Below are 17988 nucleotides of genomic sequence, written 5' to 3' on the forward strand. Positions count from 1 at the left end.
GGAGCAATGGTATAACTTGGACTTCCCAATCACATCTACCCAACCCCTGGCTGCTCTTCTAATCCACAAAGATAGATGGGACTGTGATTGATAAGTCATAGTCATAGTCATAGTCATACTTTATTGATCCGGGGGGGGAGGGGGGGGAATTGGTTTTCGTTACAGTTGCACCGTAAATAATTAAATAGTAATAAAACCATAAATAATTAAATAGTAATATGTAAATTATGCCAGGAAATAAGTCCTGGACCAGCCTATCGGCTCAGGGTGTCTGACCCTCCAAGGGAGGAGTTGTAAATGTACGGGGTCTTTCTTTTTTTGTATGTTAAAGTTAAAATGGCTTCTTTGTTATGTTGTACTGGGGAATGCTTCTTTGTTATGTTAAATGCTGAAAAAGTCTCTAGCTAGACATTTGCTTGCGTTAGTACAGATAGCAGGGTGCTATTAGCCAATGGGTGTTCATGTACCGTTCTGTTTTCGGATGATAACGCTGTCTCATATGACTGGGGACGGGGTTTTGGCGGGGAGTCGGAGGAGAGACGGGGAGGACGGTGGACGGGGTTTTGGCGGGGAGTCGGAGGAGAGACGGGGAGGACGGCGGACGTGCGGAGAGGCTCCAGTCAATCACTCTGGGTGGTCTTGAACCGTGAGTTGACAGGATCCGGGTGGTCGTCAGCAATCGATTGAGCTCCAACGGTTGTGCGTGAAGAACTTGGACTTTGATAAGTCTTGGCGCCTTTTTTTTCATTACTTCCTTTTCTGTATCGAATATATATTAATGTCATAGAATTAGTAATATCTATAAAGTGTACTTGGTAAAACATACTGGGTGCGCTGGCTGATGATTGATGTTTAGGATTGATTCGGGCAGCAACCGACTCCGTGGGAAGCGTTGAGGCAGGTGCTGGGTGGGATTTCCCCGAGACATATACGAGCCAATATAACTGAGCGTTACATAAAGTTTGATGGCCACAGGCAGGAATGACTTCCAACGACGCTCTGTGTTGCATCTCGGTGGAATGAGTCTCTGGCTGAACGTACTCCTGTGCCCAACCAGTATATTATGCAGTGGATGGGAGACATTGTCCAAGATGGCATGCAACTTGGACAAGATTCAATGATTCAAGATTCAAAGTACATTCATTATCAAAGAATGTATAAATTACACAACCTTGAAATTTGTCTGCTTACAGGCATCCACAAAGCAAGAAGCCAGAATAACCCAATTTTTAAAAAGAATCAAAATCAACCGTGTAGAGGAAGAAAGAGAGAAGAGAAACACAAATCATGCAAACAATAGAAGCAAACAAACAGCACTGCGAACGAGACTGAGTCCCAGATCCGCTCCCGGAACAGGCCCAGGCCTCGGCCCCCAGTTCATCACACCAGTGGGATAAAAACACACAGCAGTGGGATCAGTTCACTGCCTCGACTCTGCAGAGTCAGGAATGACCATTCGCAGGATAGCGAGCAAAATCAGTCTGACCCTCGCGTCTGTTCCTGACACTCGGGCATCCAGACTATCTGTGCCGGCGGTTAAATTGTCCAAGCTTCATAGCAAGTGCTTTCAATGTAGGAGCAGGGACATCTTACTGCAATTGTAAAGGCCCTTAGTGAAATAATACTTTGTCTTGCATGCAGATTTGGTCATCTTATCTAAGGAAGGATAATTTTGCTGAGTAGAGTGGTAGATTCACCACACTGATTCATCTGTCCTGATCGAGTCAGCCCAAAATACCGACTGTTCATTTCCCTCCACGGATGCTGCCTGATCTGCTGAGTTCCTCCAGCATTTTTGGGTGTGTTGCTCAAGAGTTCCAGCATTGCAGAATCGCTTGGGTCACCACACCGGTTACTGGGATGGGTGGATTGACAGTACTGATGAATGAAGAAAGATTGGGACTGTTGGACTTATGCTGACTGGATTTCAGAAGACTGATGTCTGTCAAGTTACCATATCCAATGTGGATGTTGGTGACCATGGTTTTCCATATGGATCTATCTCTCGTTCTTTGGATGACTTCCATTTCCTCGATGTGTAGCCACATGGCTGGGAGACTGATAGGAGATATAAAAACCCCTCAAGTACTGGACAGACCAGATGCAGGAAGGATGTTCCCCACAGCTGTGATGTCCAGAAATAAGGGTCACAGGCTCAGATTCAGGGTGAGGTATTTGTGAATGAGAGGAAGAGACATTTCTTTGCCTAGAGTTCAATAAGCCTGTGGAAATCTCTACCACTGAAGATAGTTGAAGCCAGGTCATTGAATATATGCAAGAAGGGGATTGATATAATGCCAATACCTAAAGAAGGCCCCTTGCTTATGGTATTGACCTGTGGCATAAAAAAGGTTGGGAACCCCTGGGTTAAAGATATCAAGGGACATGGGAAAAAACATGAAAAGAGTACTGAGTTTGAATGAGTAGCCATGAATCTAGTGACTAGAAGTACAGGCACGAAGGACAAAATTGTCTACTCCTGCTCGTACCTTCTGGGTTTTCAGCTTTATATTGAATATTGCTGATTTTCGCTTCTCCAACCTGGGTTTATATAGCACCTGTAACATAGTGAAATATTTCACCGGAATGCTAGTAAATATGGTTAGGCACCATGCTACACCGGTGACCGAGAGTCCGACATGTACGACGAGGATCATTTCCCCTGCACAATGAGGAGCAGGCTTAACTCTGACTCACCTCTGGGACTGGCAACAGAGCCAGCGTTCCATGACTGTGCCCAGCAGGACGAGGGCAGAGGGTTGAATACCAGAGACCAGCTCAGTGCTAGAAGTCTCTAAGCCACTCTGACCCTCAAGGAAGAGGAGGGTGCACCTCTTCTGCGTGATGGAGATGCACAGCCCACCTGATGGAAAGGTGGTGACTCTTGGTATGGGTTCCCAGTCTTCCCCTATAGTTCCTACCCACAAGGTCAGGTGCCCTGAGATGAGATTAGCAGGGATTCCCTGGTGGACCTTTCCACGGGCAAAATGAAGACCTCCTGCAGTGGGAGAGGCTGCAGACCCTCTAAACACCATTTCTCTCTCCACTGCTGGGTTGGGCATCAAGGCTGAGAAAGTGTTTCATAACTGGAATACGTCAGGCACACCCACCTGACACCAATGCTGCCCAGCCACTGTCTGACCCCACCGAAGCTTTATGCAAGTCCCCCATCTCCTGCACAGACAGGGTGGATAGGGAGAATTCCTCTGTCTCGGAACCAGGCTCCTGATGGATTTCAAAGCTGGACGCAAAGGCATGGATGGATCTGGGCGCTTCATTGCCTGCAAGAGCAGGAAGTCCACTATCCCCCACTATCGACCTGAAGGTGTGATCATGATGGTGTTGGGGTCAGGTGGGACAGCCAAAGGCACTTGCTGGACTCTTTGAAGTGGGTGTGTAAACCTCCAGCAACAACTGCCCAGAAGAAGATAGGGACAAAGAAGGGCTTACAATCTATTACCACCGAGGTTGCAGACACTGTCATGCCCCTATTGAGGTCCCAATCAGCAGCACAGGGATCTCTGGAATTTCCAGGGGTTGTTGCAATGAAGTCCACCTCGGTGTTGGCTCTTGCTGCTTCCAGGGTCTATCCATTCTGCTTCCAATGATTTTCAGAAGGATGAGGGCAAGAGTTCAATTGAGTGCCAGTAATTCAAAGCTCTCCTCGCTGTGGCAAGGTGCGCAGAGGGGGTGGTGAGCTATGAGCATTCATGCTCTATCCTTACAGCGGGGTGCTGGCAACTGGATTTATAATACTTTTGCATAAAGATAACGTTTGTTAGCCTCAAATCAGTAATTGCTCTGCAGATTTATCAATTGCTGGCTCGTCAGGGAAGGGGGATAACAGTGAATTTTCTGCAAGGAAATTTCACATCCTTCTGGAAAACTGAAGCCACCGGACTCGTGGATTGGCAAAGTGAGAGGAGACGACATGAATCATCTCAGATCTTTAACTTATGGAGTAAATAACCTGTTTGTCCCCACTTTTCAGTGAGGGATCAGACAGCTTCATGCCAGTTGCCCCAACAACGAACTCCTTCATTCTCCCCCGACTCAGCGTCCACACTTAGGAGTTCCATCGGTGACACAAGTGTACCATCCTGGCAGGATGGAGTTCGCACGAAGGTGAGGTATTGCTCTAGTCCCCTGCGTGGCTGAGCCAATGGAGAAACTGAGGCTCCTGGAGAGGTTTTTCAACATACCCAGGAGTGGCCTGGAAGAACGCACTGTGGACGAGTGTTCCCATGCCAGTGTCACCGACAGAGTTGTCGCAGGAGATGGAACGGCAGAATTCCGTGGCAGCGGGGTGCAGCTGACTGAGGTCTCCATTCTCAAGTGATTGCTCCCTCTCTCTCTTGCTCTCTCTCTCTCGACTGTGGAGAGAGTTGGTTGCCAATTCCTGAGTCGGAGAATCTCGCAATAAAGCACGACATGGCAGATTGTAACACTGTAATAGCCTCTACTTGTTAGCCTCCTCCTTTGCTGTGAAATGGGTGATATCTCCCTGTCCCTTGTTAGTAAGCGAGAGAGCCTGTGGCACGTCAAACAGTCGGGGAAAGATTAGCTTTTGTTGGACTGCAGATCAAGGGGCTCTTTGGGGGCTCTGCTATTGCTGTTGCAATGGAACGTGGCGAACGTGGCGAATGAGGCGAACCCAAGTGCAGGACACAGGCACGGAGATTGAGTTAGGATGCTTACACAGGCATAAACACAGAACAGCAAACGGGAGGGATCTTGACACAGGGTCTTGACTCAGAGAGACGGAGTCTCATAGGTAAACCTTGAAACTGGAGCTAAACTTAGAACAAACGGTTCCAAGCAGTCGGGAAATGTTAGTTATCACACAGGAAAAAGACCAACGATCTGGCAACTAGGGTTTGTAACGCCAGGGTCCTTATACTGCAGGTCCTGATGGAAACCAGGTGTGCTGTCATCAAAGAAAATTAGAAGCAATTGGGAAATTAATGGTTGGAACCGTGGCACATTCAAAGGAAATTAGAGGAAACTAGGGAATAAACGATCAGGACCGTGACAATTGCTTGCTTGGTGGGTGGTCAGTGCGGACGCTTTCTGCTGAATGGGGGGGAGGAGGGAGATTAATGCCTTGCTGCTGCTTGTGCGTGGGAGGAGGGAGAGGGGGCTTTGGGGTTCTAATGTTGTTCTGTTGTTCATTCTTTGGGGTTCCCTTCTGTTTTTGAGGATGTCTGCGAAGAGCAAGAATTTCAGGTTGTACACTGTGATTTTAAATGGAACCACTTGAACTGGTCAGTTTTATAGAGCTGGCCCCCATCTGCCACAGCTCTTGGTCGTGGTTTCAAGCCCCATTGCAGAAATTAGCTTTATAATTGAGGCTGATGTTCTACAGGAGAACAAAGGGAGGTTTTTATTTTTTGTTTACACACAAGGATGAGTTTGTTATTGGGAATGCAGGCATTTATTGTCCATCTCTGATTGCCTCTGAAAGATGTTTAGGAATCAGCCTGGAGACTCATGGAGGCCCAACGGGATAAAGAGATGTCCTCACTGAAGTACATTAGAGGACCAGGTGTGTTATGATGACAATCTGAAATATCATTGTCACTGAGAGTACTTACTCTTCAGAAAAAACAACATTAATTACATTAATTACTGCCAAGATGGTTTCTCTCCCATCTCTGACTAACTGCCTCAGAAGTTTAGTTGCCAGCCCTGTAAGTTAACCACCAGGCCTCCGTACCCCATTCAGCACTGTCAGAGGTGCCACCTTTCATTGTGACATAAAATTGATGCCTCATTTGTTCTCTGAGGTGGATCAGAAAGACTCAGTGTCTCTGGAAAAAATGAGAGGGCAGGGCTCATTGCACAGCACTCTGAGAATAAGCCTTGCTCAGCCTATATTTCCACACACTATCCACTCAGCATCTCTTTGCTTTACCTGAAATCTTGCTGTGCAGAAATTGGGTGATTATTCAACCTACAGCCTATCAATGCCTTTCCAACAAAAGCAATTTCATCAACTGTGGCTCAACCAGAGATAATGAAAGGCGGCCACAGAGACGACAAACTCCTGTTTTTTCCCCAATACACTTCACCACAGTACCCTCAGTAACTAACACCAGAAAACAAGGGCGACAGAGAGGAAAACAAAGCCCACTCACTGGTTGTGTTGTTGACAAAGCTTCGTAATCACAGTCTAAACTAAAAATAACAGACAAACGGCAAGGGAGTGATTCACTGACATTTATAACTTGGTTACGTTTTCATCTAAACACCAGGCTTAAGTCTGCCAGTAGAGAATTAAACAAAATCATTTTTGCAGATTGGGAGGATCAAGTTGACAGAACGCAGAGCTCCACAACTTGTCTATTCTATTAATAATCACTCGCTTGCTCCTGAGCATAAGCATCCACAGTCGTCTTCCTCTTGTCATCCCCCGTGTTCTGAGGCCCCTGAATCTTGCCGAGGATGAAAAGAAACAGGAAAGCGAAGGCCGTGACAGAGAGAAGAAAAAGGAAGAAAGTGACTGCGAAGGACGCAGCAAGTGAGTGAGAGAAACATAGAGAGAGTGAGAGAAATAAAAGGTGAGAGAGAAAAACTTGAGAGAAAAGTAGAAGTAGAAAAAAGAGAAAGAAAAAGGAACGAATGAAGGGAGAGAGAAACAGCTACTCGGTGAAACAAATTGTTATTTAATAAGGTACATACAGCCAATGATTCATGGCGTGTTTTTACATAAAACGCACGGATCCTCGCGCCCAATGATACACAGCGCATTATTACTATGTGTATACATACTTCAGAACAAATTAGGGTGTTACACCCAATGGTACACGGTGCACAACTTGATAATATACACTGAGTATTATATTCAATACGCACCATAGAATAGTAATTTAAAATTTAAGAATTGCGTCATGTAATACATTGTAACCCCGTGACACGGAGTGCCATATTATAACGTATACCAGCGACACATGGGGTACTGTTGGATACTGTTCACAAAACACCCAGTGATTTACAGTGTGTTATTTTCAGCCAGTGTGACACGGTGACTTATCGTGTACTGAACACGGTGTAATACTAGGGTCACACGATGCGTCATTGGGTAATGTATTTACACGGGGTGTTGTATCCAGTGGCAAAGGTATGGTACTAGTTAATGTAATATATGCAGTTACACGTGAATAATCCATAATTAACACAACAAACCAAATCAATTTAAAATTGCACACAACTCTTTTCCCGCCTGCAACTGGCTGCGAGTTTCAAACATGCACCATTTACCTGGTTTGCGCCACTGTGAAGCGGCGCTGCATACGAATGCTTCTGTTCATTAACAACTTGCGGAAGAGCAAAGGGGAATTTCGCGGCGACGGTCTCGGCGAGTTGACCGGTGACTTTCTGGGAGCTGAAGAGGAGGCCATCTGGTTCTTCGTGCCGTGGGGTCGCTCATCGTCACGCAGCGGAGTCATCGAGTCACTGTCCTCTTTCGCCCCCGCCATGGGGAGAGTTGGTCTTCAACCGGCACTTGGAGTCGAACCTGACGCCCACTCTCTCTCGCCTGCTCCAGCCTCCGGAGCGGAGATGGAGGACTCGCAAACTTAAGCTCTTAAATCCCCAGAAAACTGACCGGGGTTTCTAAAGAGAAACTTTCAGACGAACTTCAGAACCATCGCCCGCAGCTGATGTCGGGAGCTGGCGCCGATTTTGCGACCATCTGATTCCAATTCATTTGGCTCTTTGTTGAATTGAGTCTAGGTGGCGAGACGTCCGCAGACCAGAGGCTGTAGTGAATCAGACTCACAAACTTGTGAGCAAGGAAGAGTCTGAGCCGACCCCAGCTCCGCTTCGAGACAGTGCGGCGACCGAGTGCAAAGTTTTTCGGGAGTTGCCGCACTTACACTGCCAATCTCTGCACAGATGTCTCCGAGGAGGTTCCGAAGTCTAGGGGTCGGATCGCTGCCTGGGTCCAACCCCGCTCCAAATAAAGAGGTTGGCTCCTCACCGGTGCGAATCCAGTAGCCGCCGAACCGCCGTAGCACAAACTCGAAAGGGGGGGGGAATAAAAGATTGGACACCGATATGGAAAGTTTAGTAAAACGCGGGAATGTCTGGGCCGCTCCTACTCGATGTGAAAGAGGGAGGATTCTCCCTGTGTCCCTCAGGTCTCGACCCCAGTCTGTGTCGATCAGGATGATAGACAACTACAGTTTTCATTTGGCAAAAAGTCCCAAACGCTTCACGGAAGGCAGAATCAGACAAAAAGTAAATAAACGCCCGACATCCAGCAGGTTAGGACGGCTTAGACAGAGACAGATACTGAGGGGTTGTCTTAGGGAGAGAGGTTGAACACGCCTTAGCCATTCACCAAACTCTGGCCACATTTAAGAGTTTAGAAAATTCCAGTATTTTCTACTTCTATGACAAATTGCCTGCTTGGTTAAAGTACAAAATCTGTTTAAAGTACAAAACTTTGTACCGGAAAACTACAGCTGGAAAGGAAGTCCGCTGACCATAGAGAGGGCAACTGAGTCTGTGAGATGGAAAGGTGAGAAGAGACTCAGAGGTAACATAGTATAGAGCAGATGGGTTGAATGGCCCGTGCCTGTGCTGTAGGCAGCTCCCAAGTCTGTAAAACTGAAAGGATGAAATCACCCCACACTGTGGCACAGAGAGCAGTGTCATTTCTGCTGAGGCCAACACAACGTGATGGACTTACTGCATGGTGGGATCTCTCTCTCTGGCATATGATCCTCTCCCAGCTACGTACTGTTACAGTCAGACTTTGCTGGTTCCGGGTCAAGCAGGTAGACCGTGTATATACCACTGCTCATTCTCAGCTTCTCTTTGAGTCATGGTCACTTAGTGCCTGTTCGCTTTACGTCGAGAGTGTTCCAACTAGTGGTGTACCTTGTCTAATCCCTGTTAAGAGGCATTCTTGGGGAAGACACACAACTAAAATCAAACCTATATGAGCAATGCGGATTTTTAACAAAAGTCCCAAGTCACTTAACAAGATTGTATAGATAATATTTTACACTGTGGTGATATCAGGAAATAGTCATACAGTACAGAAACAGGCCCTTTGTACCATGCTGGATCATTTAAACTGGCTAGCCCCATCGACCTACACTCAGACCACACCCCTCCATACCCCCCCATCCATGTACCTATCCAAAGTTCTCTTAAACACTGACATTGAAATTACATCCACCACTCAGTGGCAGCTCATTTCATATTCTTACCACCCTCTGAGGGAAGAACTTCCCCCTCATGTTACCCTTAAACATTTCACCTTTAAGGATGTGATTTTGAGGTACTTGGAGGCACACGATGAAATAAGCTGCAGTCAGCATGGTTTCCTCAAGGAGAAATCTTGCCTGACAAATGTTTTGGAATTCTTTGTGGAAATAACAAGCAGGATAGACAAAGGAGAACTGGTGCATATTGTGTACTTGGATTTTCAGAAGGCCTTTGACAAGGTGCAACACGTGAGGCTGCTTAACAAGTTAAGAGCCCATGGTATATACAAAGTGAAAAAATAGATGCCCCTTTGAAGAGGGAATGTGCTAACATGACAGTCAATGATATAATTTTAAAGTCAAAACATCTGTGCAAAGAACCTGATCTGTACGTAAACAGATGGTGTCTCTCATTGCTGCTACATTAAGGCAACCCTATGAACAATACATTTGAAATTCCTTAATAAAGTGACATTTTTATGCTTAGCCTTAAAGCAGCTAGAATTGCACACAAATTGGTCATTTAGCAAGTCTTTGCATCTGTAAAGATTCTACTGACCATACACTCGAGGTATAAATATCCAGTAATCAAACCAGAACAATTCTACACTTGCTTTCATATTTGAAATTTGTCACAGCTACAAATGTATAACCACTGCAATTGCATATTTTAGAATTAAAAGGACCTTTTCTGTTGTAGACACCCAAGATCAGAATCATCTAAATGTTTAAATATGTTTTTCACCTTGCAATTGACTTTAGAAAGATGAATAAAGCTATTATACACTCCAAATGATTCTGCTCCAATGCACCAATGTTGCTAAATTGAGCTATTACACTTGAACTACAAACCAAAAAAGTTAAAATCTTAAAAAAGATCAACACAATAAAAGCTCTAATGTCATGGATCTTTATGTCCTCGTTGTCCACGGGAATGGTACCGGAGGATTGGAGGTAGGCGAATGTTGTTCCCTTGTTCAAAAAAGGTAGTAGGGGTAGTCCGGGTAATTATAGACCAGTAAGCCTTACGTCTGTGGTGGGAAAGCTGTTGGAAAAGATTTTTAGAGATAGGATCTATAGGCATTTAGAGAATCATGGTCTGATCAGGGACAGTCAGCATGGCTTTGTGAAGGGCAGATTGTGTCTAACAAGCCTGATAGAGTTCTTTGAGGAGGTGACCAGGCATATAGATGAGGGTAGTGCAGTGGATGTGATCTACATGGATTTTAGTAAGGCATTTGACAAGGTTCCACATGGTAGGCTTATTCAGAAAGTTAAAAGGCATGGGATCCAGGGAAGTTTGGCCAGGTGGATTCAGAATTGGCTTAGCTGCAGAAGGCAGAGGGTGGTGGTGGAGGGAGTACATTAAGATTGGAGGATTGTGACTAGTAGTGTCCCACAAGGATCTGTTCTGGGACCTCTACTTTTCGTGATTTTTATTAACGACCTGGATGTGGGGGTAGAAGGGTGGGTTGGCAAGTTTGCAGACGACACAAAGGTTGGTGGTGTTGAAGATAGTGTAGAGGATTGTCAAAGATTTCAGAGAGACATTGATAGGATGCGGAAGTGGGCTGAGAAGTGGCAGATGGAATTCAACCCGGAGAAGTGTGAGGTTGTACACTTTGGAAGGACAAACTCCAAGGCAGAGTACAAAGTAAATGGCAGGATACTTGGTAGTGTGGAGGAGCAGAGGGATCTCGGGGTACGTGTCCACAGATTCCTGAAAGTTGCCTCACAGGTGAATAGGGTAGTTAAGAAAACTTATGGGGTGTTAGCTTTCATAAGTTGAGGGATAGAGTTTAAGAGTCGCAATGTAATGATGCAGCTCTATAAAACTCTGGTTAGGCCACACTTGGAGTACTGTGTCCAGTTCTGGTCACCTCACTATAGGAAGGATGTGGAAGCATTGGAAAGGGTACAGAGGAGATTTACCAGGATGCTGCCTGGTTTAGAAAGTATGCATTATGATCGGAGATTAAGGGAGCTAGGGCTTTACTCTTTGGAGAGAAGGAGGATGAGAGGAGACATGATAGAGGTGTACAAGATAATAAGAGGAATAGATAGAGTGGATAGCCAGCGTCTCTTCTCCAGGGCACCACTGCTCAATACAAGAGGACATGGCTTTAAGGTAAGGGGTGGGAAGTTCAAGGGGGATATTAGAGGAAGGTTTTTTACTCAGAGAGTGGTTGGTGCGTGGAATGCACTGCCTGAGTCAGTGGTGGAGGCAGATACACTAATGAAGTTTAAGAGACTACTAGACAGGCATATGGAGGAATCTAAGGTGGGGGCTTATATGGGAGGCAGGGTTTGAGGGTCGGCACAACATTGTGGGCCAAAGGGCATGTACTGTGCTGTACTATTCTATGTTCTATGGTATTACAGGAAGGATACTAGCATTGACTGATTGGCAGGGGGCAAAGAGTGGGAATAAAGGGAGCAATATCTGGTTGGTTGCTGGGGAGTGGTGGTGTACCATAGGGGTCTGTGTTGGGACTGCTTCTTTTAATGTTATATGTCAATGGGTTGGGTAACGGAATTGATGGCTTTGTGGCCAAGTTTGCGAGCGATGTGAAGATAGATGGAGGAGCAGGTAGTTTTAAGGAAGCAGAGAGGCTACAGAAGAACGTGCTGGATGCACTCTGGTCGACCACCGTGGTTGGTCCCAGGCGGTGGGTTGAGGTGGTCGGAGAGGATCGAATGGTGGAAAGAGGACTCCATTAATTGAGTTCCAACGGTTGTGCACAAAGTGGTTGAACTTTGATAAGTCTGGCGCCTTTTACTTTCCTTTTATATTTTATCTCTATTAATTAAATGGTCAAAGTAAGAGATATAAAGTGTAATCATTTAATCACACATGGTGTATTGCCTGTTATTTGGCAGGGTGGGGTACATCACACAGCATTTACACAAACTTGATTACCCAGTCTGGCGGGGCCGAAGGCTGCTTACCCCGAGACGAAAGCGAGCTGAGTGAACCTGAGGCTGACCAGGGGGCTACACACACTTGCAAGATCCTTTTTGATACCATCAAAATTGGCCTTATTGACATATAACCAATATGTGATCAAAGAACAGATTTTGGGAAATATCTTATTGAAAGAGTGAGACAGTCCAAGAAGAGAGAATGAACTAAACCCCTTGGTTGATTGGAGAGATTAAAATCAGGACCAATTAGAAATGAAGAGATCTTAGAGGGCTATGAAATAGAGGAAACTACAAAGGGATACACCCATGGAGAAATTTGAAAATAATGATAGGATTTTTAAAATTCATGAACGGCTGTACTAAGAGCCATAGTGGGTCAATAGCAAGAAGGCTAATGGATAAACTCCATCTTCTCGACTCATTAGTCTCGCTTGGAAATAATTTCTTTCCTTAAAAAAATTCACTTGGTCTGAATTCACTAAAGTTTGAAAGAATGTGAAAAATTGTAATTAAAATGCACAAAATTTTGATGGATTCAGAAGTCTAAAAACAAGATGGATGTTTCCCTTGGCTGAGATCTTAAAATCAGGATTCACAGTCTCAGGGTACAGGTTAAGATATTTAGGACAGAGTGGAGGAGGAATTTGTTTAGCCTGAAGGTAACAAGCATATGAAATGTTCTACTACAGAAGGCTCTGGATACCAATTCACTGACGTATTTGTGAACGAGATGAGGGGTATGGTTTTGAAACGAGGGATTGGCACTGAGTGGTGGAGCAGGCTTGAAGAGCCTGAGTAACTATTCCTGCTACTCTTTTACTGTTTTGATGATTCTATCTGAAAAAATGTTTGGCACTCAAGATAAACGGAAATGTTCAAGGAAAATTCAATGAGCAACTGGAATTTGTAGTTTGTAACCAGATATACAAATGAGTTAAACTAGTAAACTTGGTAAATTCATTATTAATGTCACATGTACTGAGGTACAGTGAAAAAACTTTGTTTTGCATCCCACAGATTGTTTCATCATATTAAGATAGTGCATAAGAAAAGCAAAAACCAGGCAGACGGTAAGGACAAGGTCATGATGAAGTAGATTGTGAGGTCAACGTTCCACCTTACCATACAAGAACAAGTACATTGGCACAAGTAGAAATAAATTTGTGTGGTTTAATAGCCATTACACATTTACAAAATGATCAAGCTGGGAATTAAGTATTCCACAATTCTAACTTTAAAAAGAAATATTCAAAAATGGAAAAGGTAGAGGAAGAAAAAGGTATTTCAGTAGAGAAAGGGGAACTAAGCTCAGGAAATCAGTAATAGTGAGGACCAATTCATAAAATGTACTGTATTAAAGATGTTTTTAGGTCATTATGTTGAAGAAACAAAGAGGGACAAAACAAAGTTTGGATTGAGAATTGTGCAGTGAGAAAGTAATTAATAATCTAGTACTTACCAGGTACTAGGTAGGGTAGGAAGGGTGTTTATGATAAAAATAAAATTTCATATAGAGATTTAATGAAGTTCATTCTGAAATCAAGATCTTAAAAAAACAAAGCAACAATGATGCATAATTTGGCAGAGATTAAGTTACAAAAACCTAATAGAAAAGTTATACAGCCATGCCTAACAAAGGTAATTATGATATTAGATCAAGGAAAAAAATGCAGTAAGCCCAAAATTAGGAAAATTTCAGACTTCAGTAAAAGAGGATCAATAAATTGACCAGAAAATGGAATGTAGAATATGTGAGGAATCTGGCTAGAAACCAGATCAGACTGCAAAAGCCTTTATTGTTATAGATAACAAGCAAAAGATTAGGGTCTGAGGTAGGCATAATTATGTTGGGGAATAAGAAAATGACGGGGAATAAGGTCAACTACAATCTTGTGTTTTTCTAACATGGAAGAAGACAGAACTATCCCCTTGGAAATAGCACAGACAGGTCTAAAGTGAAGGAAGGATTGAAATAAATTAATGTGTTTCAAAATGCTGTTGGGGTAGTTAATAGGACCGAGGGAGGCAGTAAATTCCTAGGAGCTGAAAAGTGAGGTGGGTGTACAATTAGTTGATGCGCTGGCTGTCATCATACAAAATTCCATGGTTTCGAGGATGGATCTCATAGGTGGAAGGATGCACATGTCATCTTGCTTCTTAAGAGGGAGAAATAAAGTGAAGGAATATAATTAGCTTGACCCGAGAAACATGGAAAATATTCAAATCTATTACTCAGGAAGTGGTAACAGGGCTCTCAGAAAACTTATAGTAGGACCGAGCAGAATTGATACGGACGTATGAAAAGAAAATTATTTGACTAATCTGTCGTGCGAGATTGTAAATAGCAGAATGTATAATAGCTAAGAAGAGAAAGTAGTGTATTTAGACTTAAGGTGCCACATAAGTAGTTATTAAACAAAATTAGTGGGAATGGGATAATACAGTGTTGTGGATGAAGAATTGGTTGATACAAAAACAGAGAGAGGAACAAATTGATCATTTTTGAGAAGGAGAACTGTGACTAATGAGGTATAAAAGGGATCATTGCTGAGACTCCAGCTGTTCACAATCTATATCAATAATTTAGGTGAGTGCAACATATAATTATACTAACATTTGCCATTAATGCAAAATGGCTGGCAGTACGGGCTGTGAACAGAATGTAGAAAGCTTCAGGGGACTTTAGGCAGGTTGAGTCAATGGATGAGGTGAGGACATGGCATTTGGAATGTACAGTACTGTATAGTGTTCATCTGAGAGGTTGGTAGGCAAATGAGAAAAACATTTTTTTTCTAAGTGGTGAGAGAATGAAATATGTTAATGTTCAGAGGACCTGCCTGATCTTGTATACAAGTCACAGAAAGTTAATATCCAATTTAGTAAGAAATTTAAAAGACAAAGATTAAGTTAGCCTTTATTGAAAAAGGACTTGAGTACAGGAGTAAAGGTGTGTTCGGGTCTTGGTGAGATTGTATGCAGAATATTGTGTTCAGATCTCGTCTCCCTACATAAAGAAACGTGACTCCAAGTCAATCATCCCATGCACCTTTAATCTAAAGGCCATGACACTCAGGAACTTGGGCTCTGTTATTATTTTTTGGGACTGTATATTTTACTGGAATTGCAATTAAAAGTTCTATATGTGCTTTGTGCTGTGTGTGACTGTTGGTATTGTCTTTTCCAATTTTGTCCCAGAGGAACACTGTTTCATTTGGTGGCATTCATGTGTATGGTTGAATGGCAATTAAACTTGAACTTGTGACTTGTGATTTGTGAAATAAGGAAGGATATATTTGTAACAGAAGTAATATTGAACATAAAACTATATAGGATGAGAACAGGTCCTTTGGCCACAAAGTTTGAGCTGACCATGATGCCAAGTTAAACGAATCCCATTTACCTACACATGGCACATACCCCTCCACATACCTATCTATATGCCTGTATGAATGCTTCTTTTTTAAAAAAAATTTCTGCTCAGCATAACAAAACTTTCAATTTCCAAGCACATTTACATTTCTTCCCCTCACGGATATCAGCTATCAGAACACTTTCATCAAAACACAGACATCACCACCACATCCTATACAAAAGCCCTGATTAGTATAGCAGACAGGTTTACAGCTACATATTGTAGAAAAGGTTGCCATGTTTTCTGAAAACTATTTGTTTTTGAATGTACCATACATGTTAAAAGGTCCAAAGGAATGTATCCCATAATTAATTTACGCCAACCAGAAAGTCCAGGGGCCTTATCGGATATCCAACAAAGTAAAATGTTCTTCCTCGCGCAAAAAGTCATAATGTATTATTAATGCACATCAGAAAAAACTTTTTAACATTCTGACTTTTTGTGTGAGGAAGAACATCTTTTTTGTATGAATTCTTCTTAAAAGTTACTACAGGTTGAGCACCCCTTATCTGAAATTCCAAAATCCAGAATTTTTTTTAAGTACTGTTATGACTTCACAAATGCTGGAAGTTCAAGCAACACACATAAAAGTTGCTGGTGAACGCAGCAGGTCAGGCAGCATCTCTAGGAAGAGGTACAGTCGACGTTTCAGGCCGAGACCCTTTGTCAGGACTAACTGAAGGAAGAGCTAGTAAGAGAAACTGAAGGAAGACTGTACCTCTTCCTAGAGATGCTGCCTGACCTGCTGCGTTCACCAGCAACTTTTATGTGTGTTGCTTGAATTTCCAGCATCTGCAGAATTCCTGTTGTTTGCATTTTTTAAAATTCACTACTGCGAAGCCTCTTCCGGTGATGCCTACACCGAAGAAGTTTAGATCCTCTCTTCGACGGGAGTTCAGTGAAACCATCTCTCACTGCTCCCCATCTGTAATTTCTTCGGCTCTTCAACTTTTCGACCACATTTTGACTCAGACGTGATCATTTTGGATCTCCCCCTCCCCCTCCCACTTTCAAATCTCTTACTAGCTCTTCCTTCAGTTAGTCCTGACGAAGGGTCTCGGCCTGAAACGTCGACTGTACCACTTCCTAGAGATGCTGCCTGACCTGCTGGGTTCACCAGCAACTTTTATGTGTGTTGCTTGAATTTCCAGCATCTGCAGAATTCCTGTTATTTGCGATTATTGAAAGAATGGATTTGTCAACGTCAAAGTGAACGTGTGCTGCTTAATAGTATGCGGATCATGAAACAAGCAAATATCTACCACAATGAACTGAAAATTGAAGGGAATTGTGAATATTCAGCAGGCTGATTGCTGAAATTTAAGAAAAAGCACAGCATTAATTTTTTAAAGATTTGTGGTGATAAAGCGTCTTCTGATCACGAAACACTGGAGAAATTCATTGGTGAATTTGCCAAGATTGTCGCTGATGAAAATCTAACATGCTGAATGGCTGTATCAATATTTCAGTGGAATGAGGAAGGGTAAGGCAAAGACTGCTTAGCGGTAGCACGTAAATTCAGAGTCAGGAATGATGGCGATGCCAAACAGCTACTGACTGTTCACCTGGGCGGCTGAGATAGTGATAGTTTACCTTTCTGATGGTTCAATGTACACATTATTGTTCCAGGCATGAAATTATTAAAAATGTTATATAAAATTACCTTCAGGGTGTGCGTGTATAAGCTGCATATGTAATGTAAATGGATTTCGTGTTTAGACTTGGGTTCCATCCCCAAGGTACATCATTATATAGGTGCAAATATTCCAGCATCTGAAATCCGAAACACTTCCAACCCCAAGCAGTTTGGATGAGGGGTGCTCAGCCTGTATCTCATCTATTACCATCACCTTTTTTGGCAGTCACTCTCTGTAAAAAAAAACCTGCACTCTCAAATTTCCTTTAAACATCCCCCCACTCATCTTAAATACATATTCTTTGGTGTTTGACATTTCCACCATCAGAAAAAGATTCTGACCATCTACCCTAACAATTTTACATTTCTTCTATTAGGATTCCCCGCCCCACCCCCAGCCTCCTTTCCTCCAGAGAAACCAATGTAAAGTTGTCCAACTATTAGCTCATTAATTAATACTCTCTAGGCAATCCCAGTGAATCCTTTTTACACCCTTTCTTAAGCCTCCATATTCGCTCTGTCATGGGGCAAGCAATATTCCAATCAAAATTTTACACAGCTGTAATATATCTTGCCAAATTCTAATCTCAGTGCCCTGACTGATAAAGGCAAGTATGGTTTATGCCTTCTTTAACAATCTACTTACTTGTGTTGCCACTTTCATGGAGCTTTGGACTTGAACATCAAGATCCCTCTGTATATCAATGCTCCAAAGGTCCTGCCGTAGTCTGTATACTTTCCTCTTGCATCCTATCTCCCAAAATGCAGCACCTCACACCCATCCTGACTAAGTTCCT

The 17988-nt window shown here is 43.3% G+C and overlaps 1 protein-coding gene across 6 annotated transcripts in view; it reads right to left on the bottom strand.

Moving 5' to 3' along the window:
- LOC134337366 (3',5'-cyclic-AMP phosphodiesterase 4C-like) overlaps window positions 1–17988 on the bottom strand; it is a 285269-nt gene that overhangs the window by 140729 nt on the left and 126552 nt on the right. Inside the window, exon 1 of one of the 6 annotated variants that reach the window (XM_063032309.1) lies at window positions 7261–8184. The exons of 4 other annotated variants lie outside the window; for them this stretch is intronic. In XM_063032309.1, the coding sequence (XP_062888379.1) occupies window positions 7261–7478 (218 nt within the window). In that variant the 5' untranslated portion in view covers window positions 7479–8184. Of the gene's footprint in view, window positions 1–7260; window positions 8185–17988 lie in introns of those variants that run through there. One more of the 6 variants, XM_063032311.1, reaches the window with a different exon arrangement.

The sequence above is a fragment of the Mobula hypostoma genome, chromosome 24 (genome assembly GCF_963921235.1).
Source record: "Mobula hypostoma chromosome 24, sMobHyp1.1, whole genome shotgun sequence".
NCBI lineage: Eukaryota > Metazoa > Chordata > Chondrichthyes > Myliobatiformes > Myliobatidae > Mobula > Mobula hypostoma.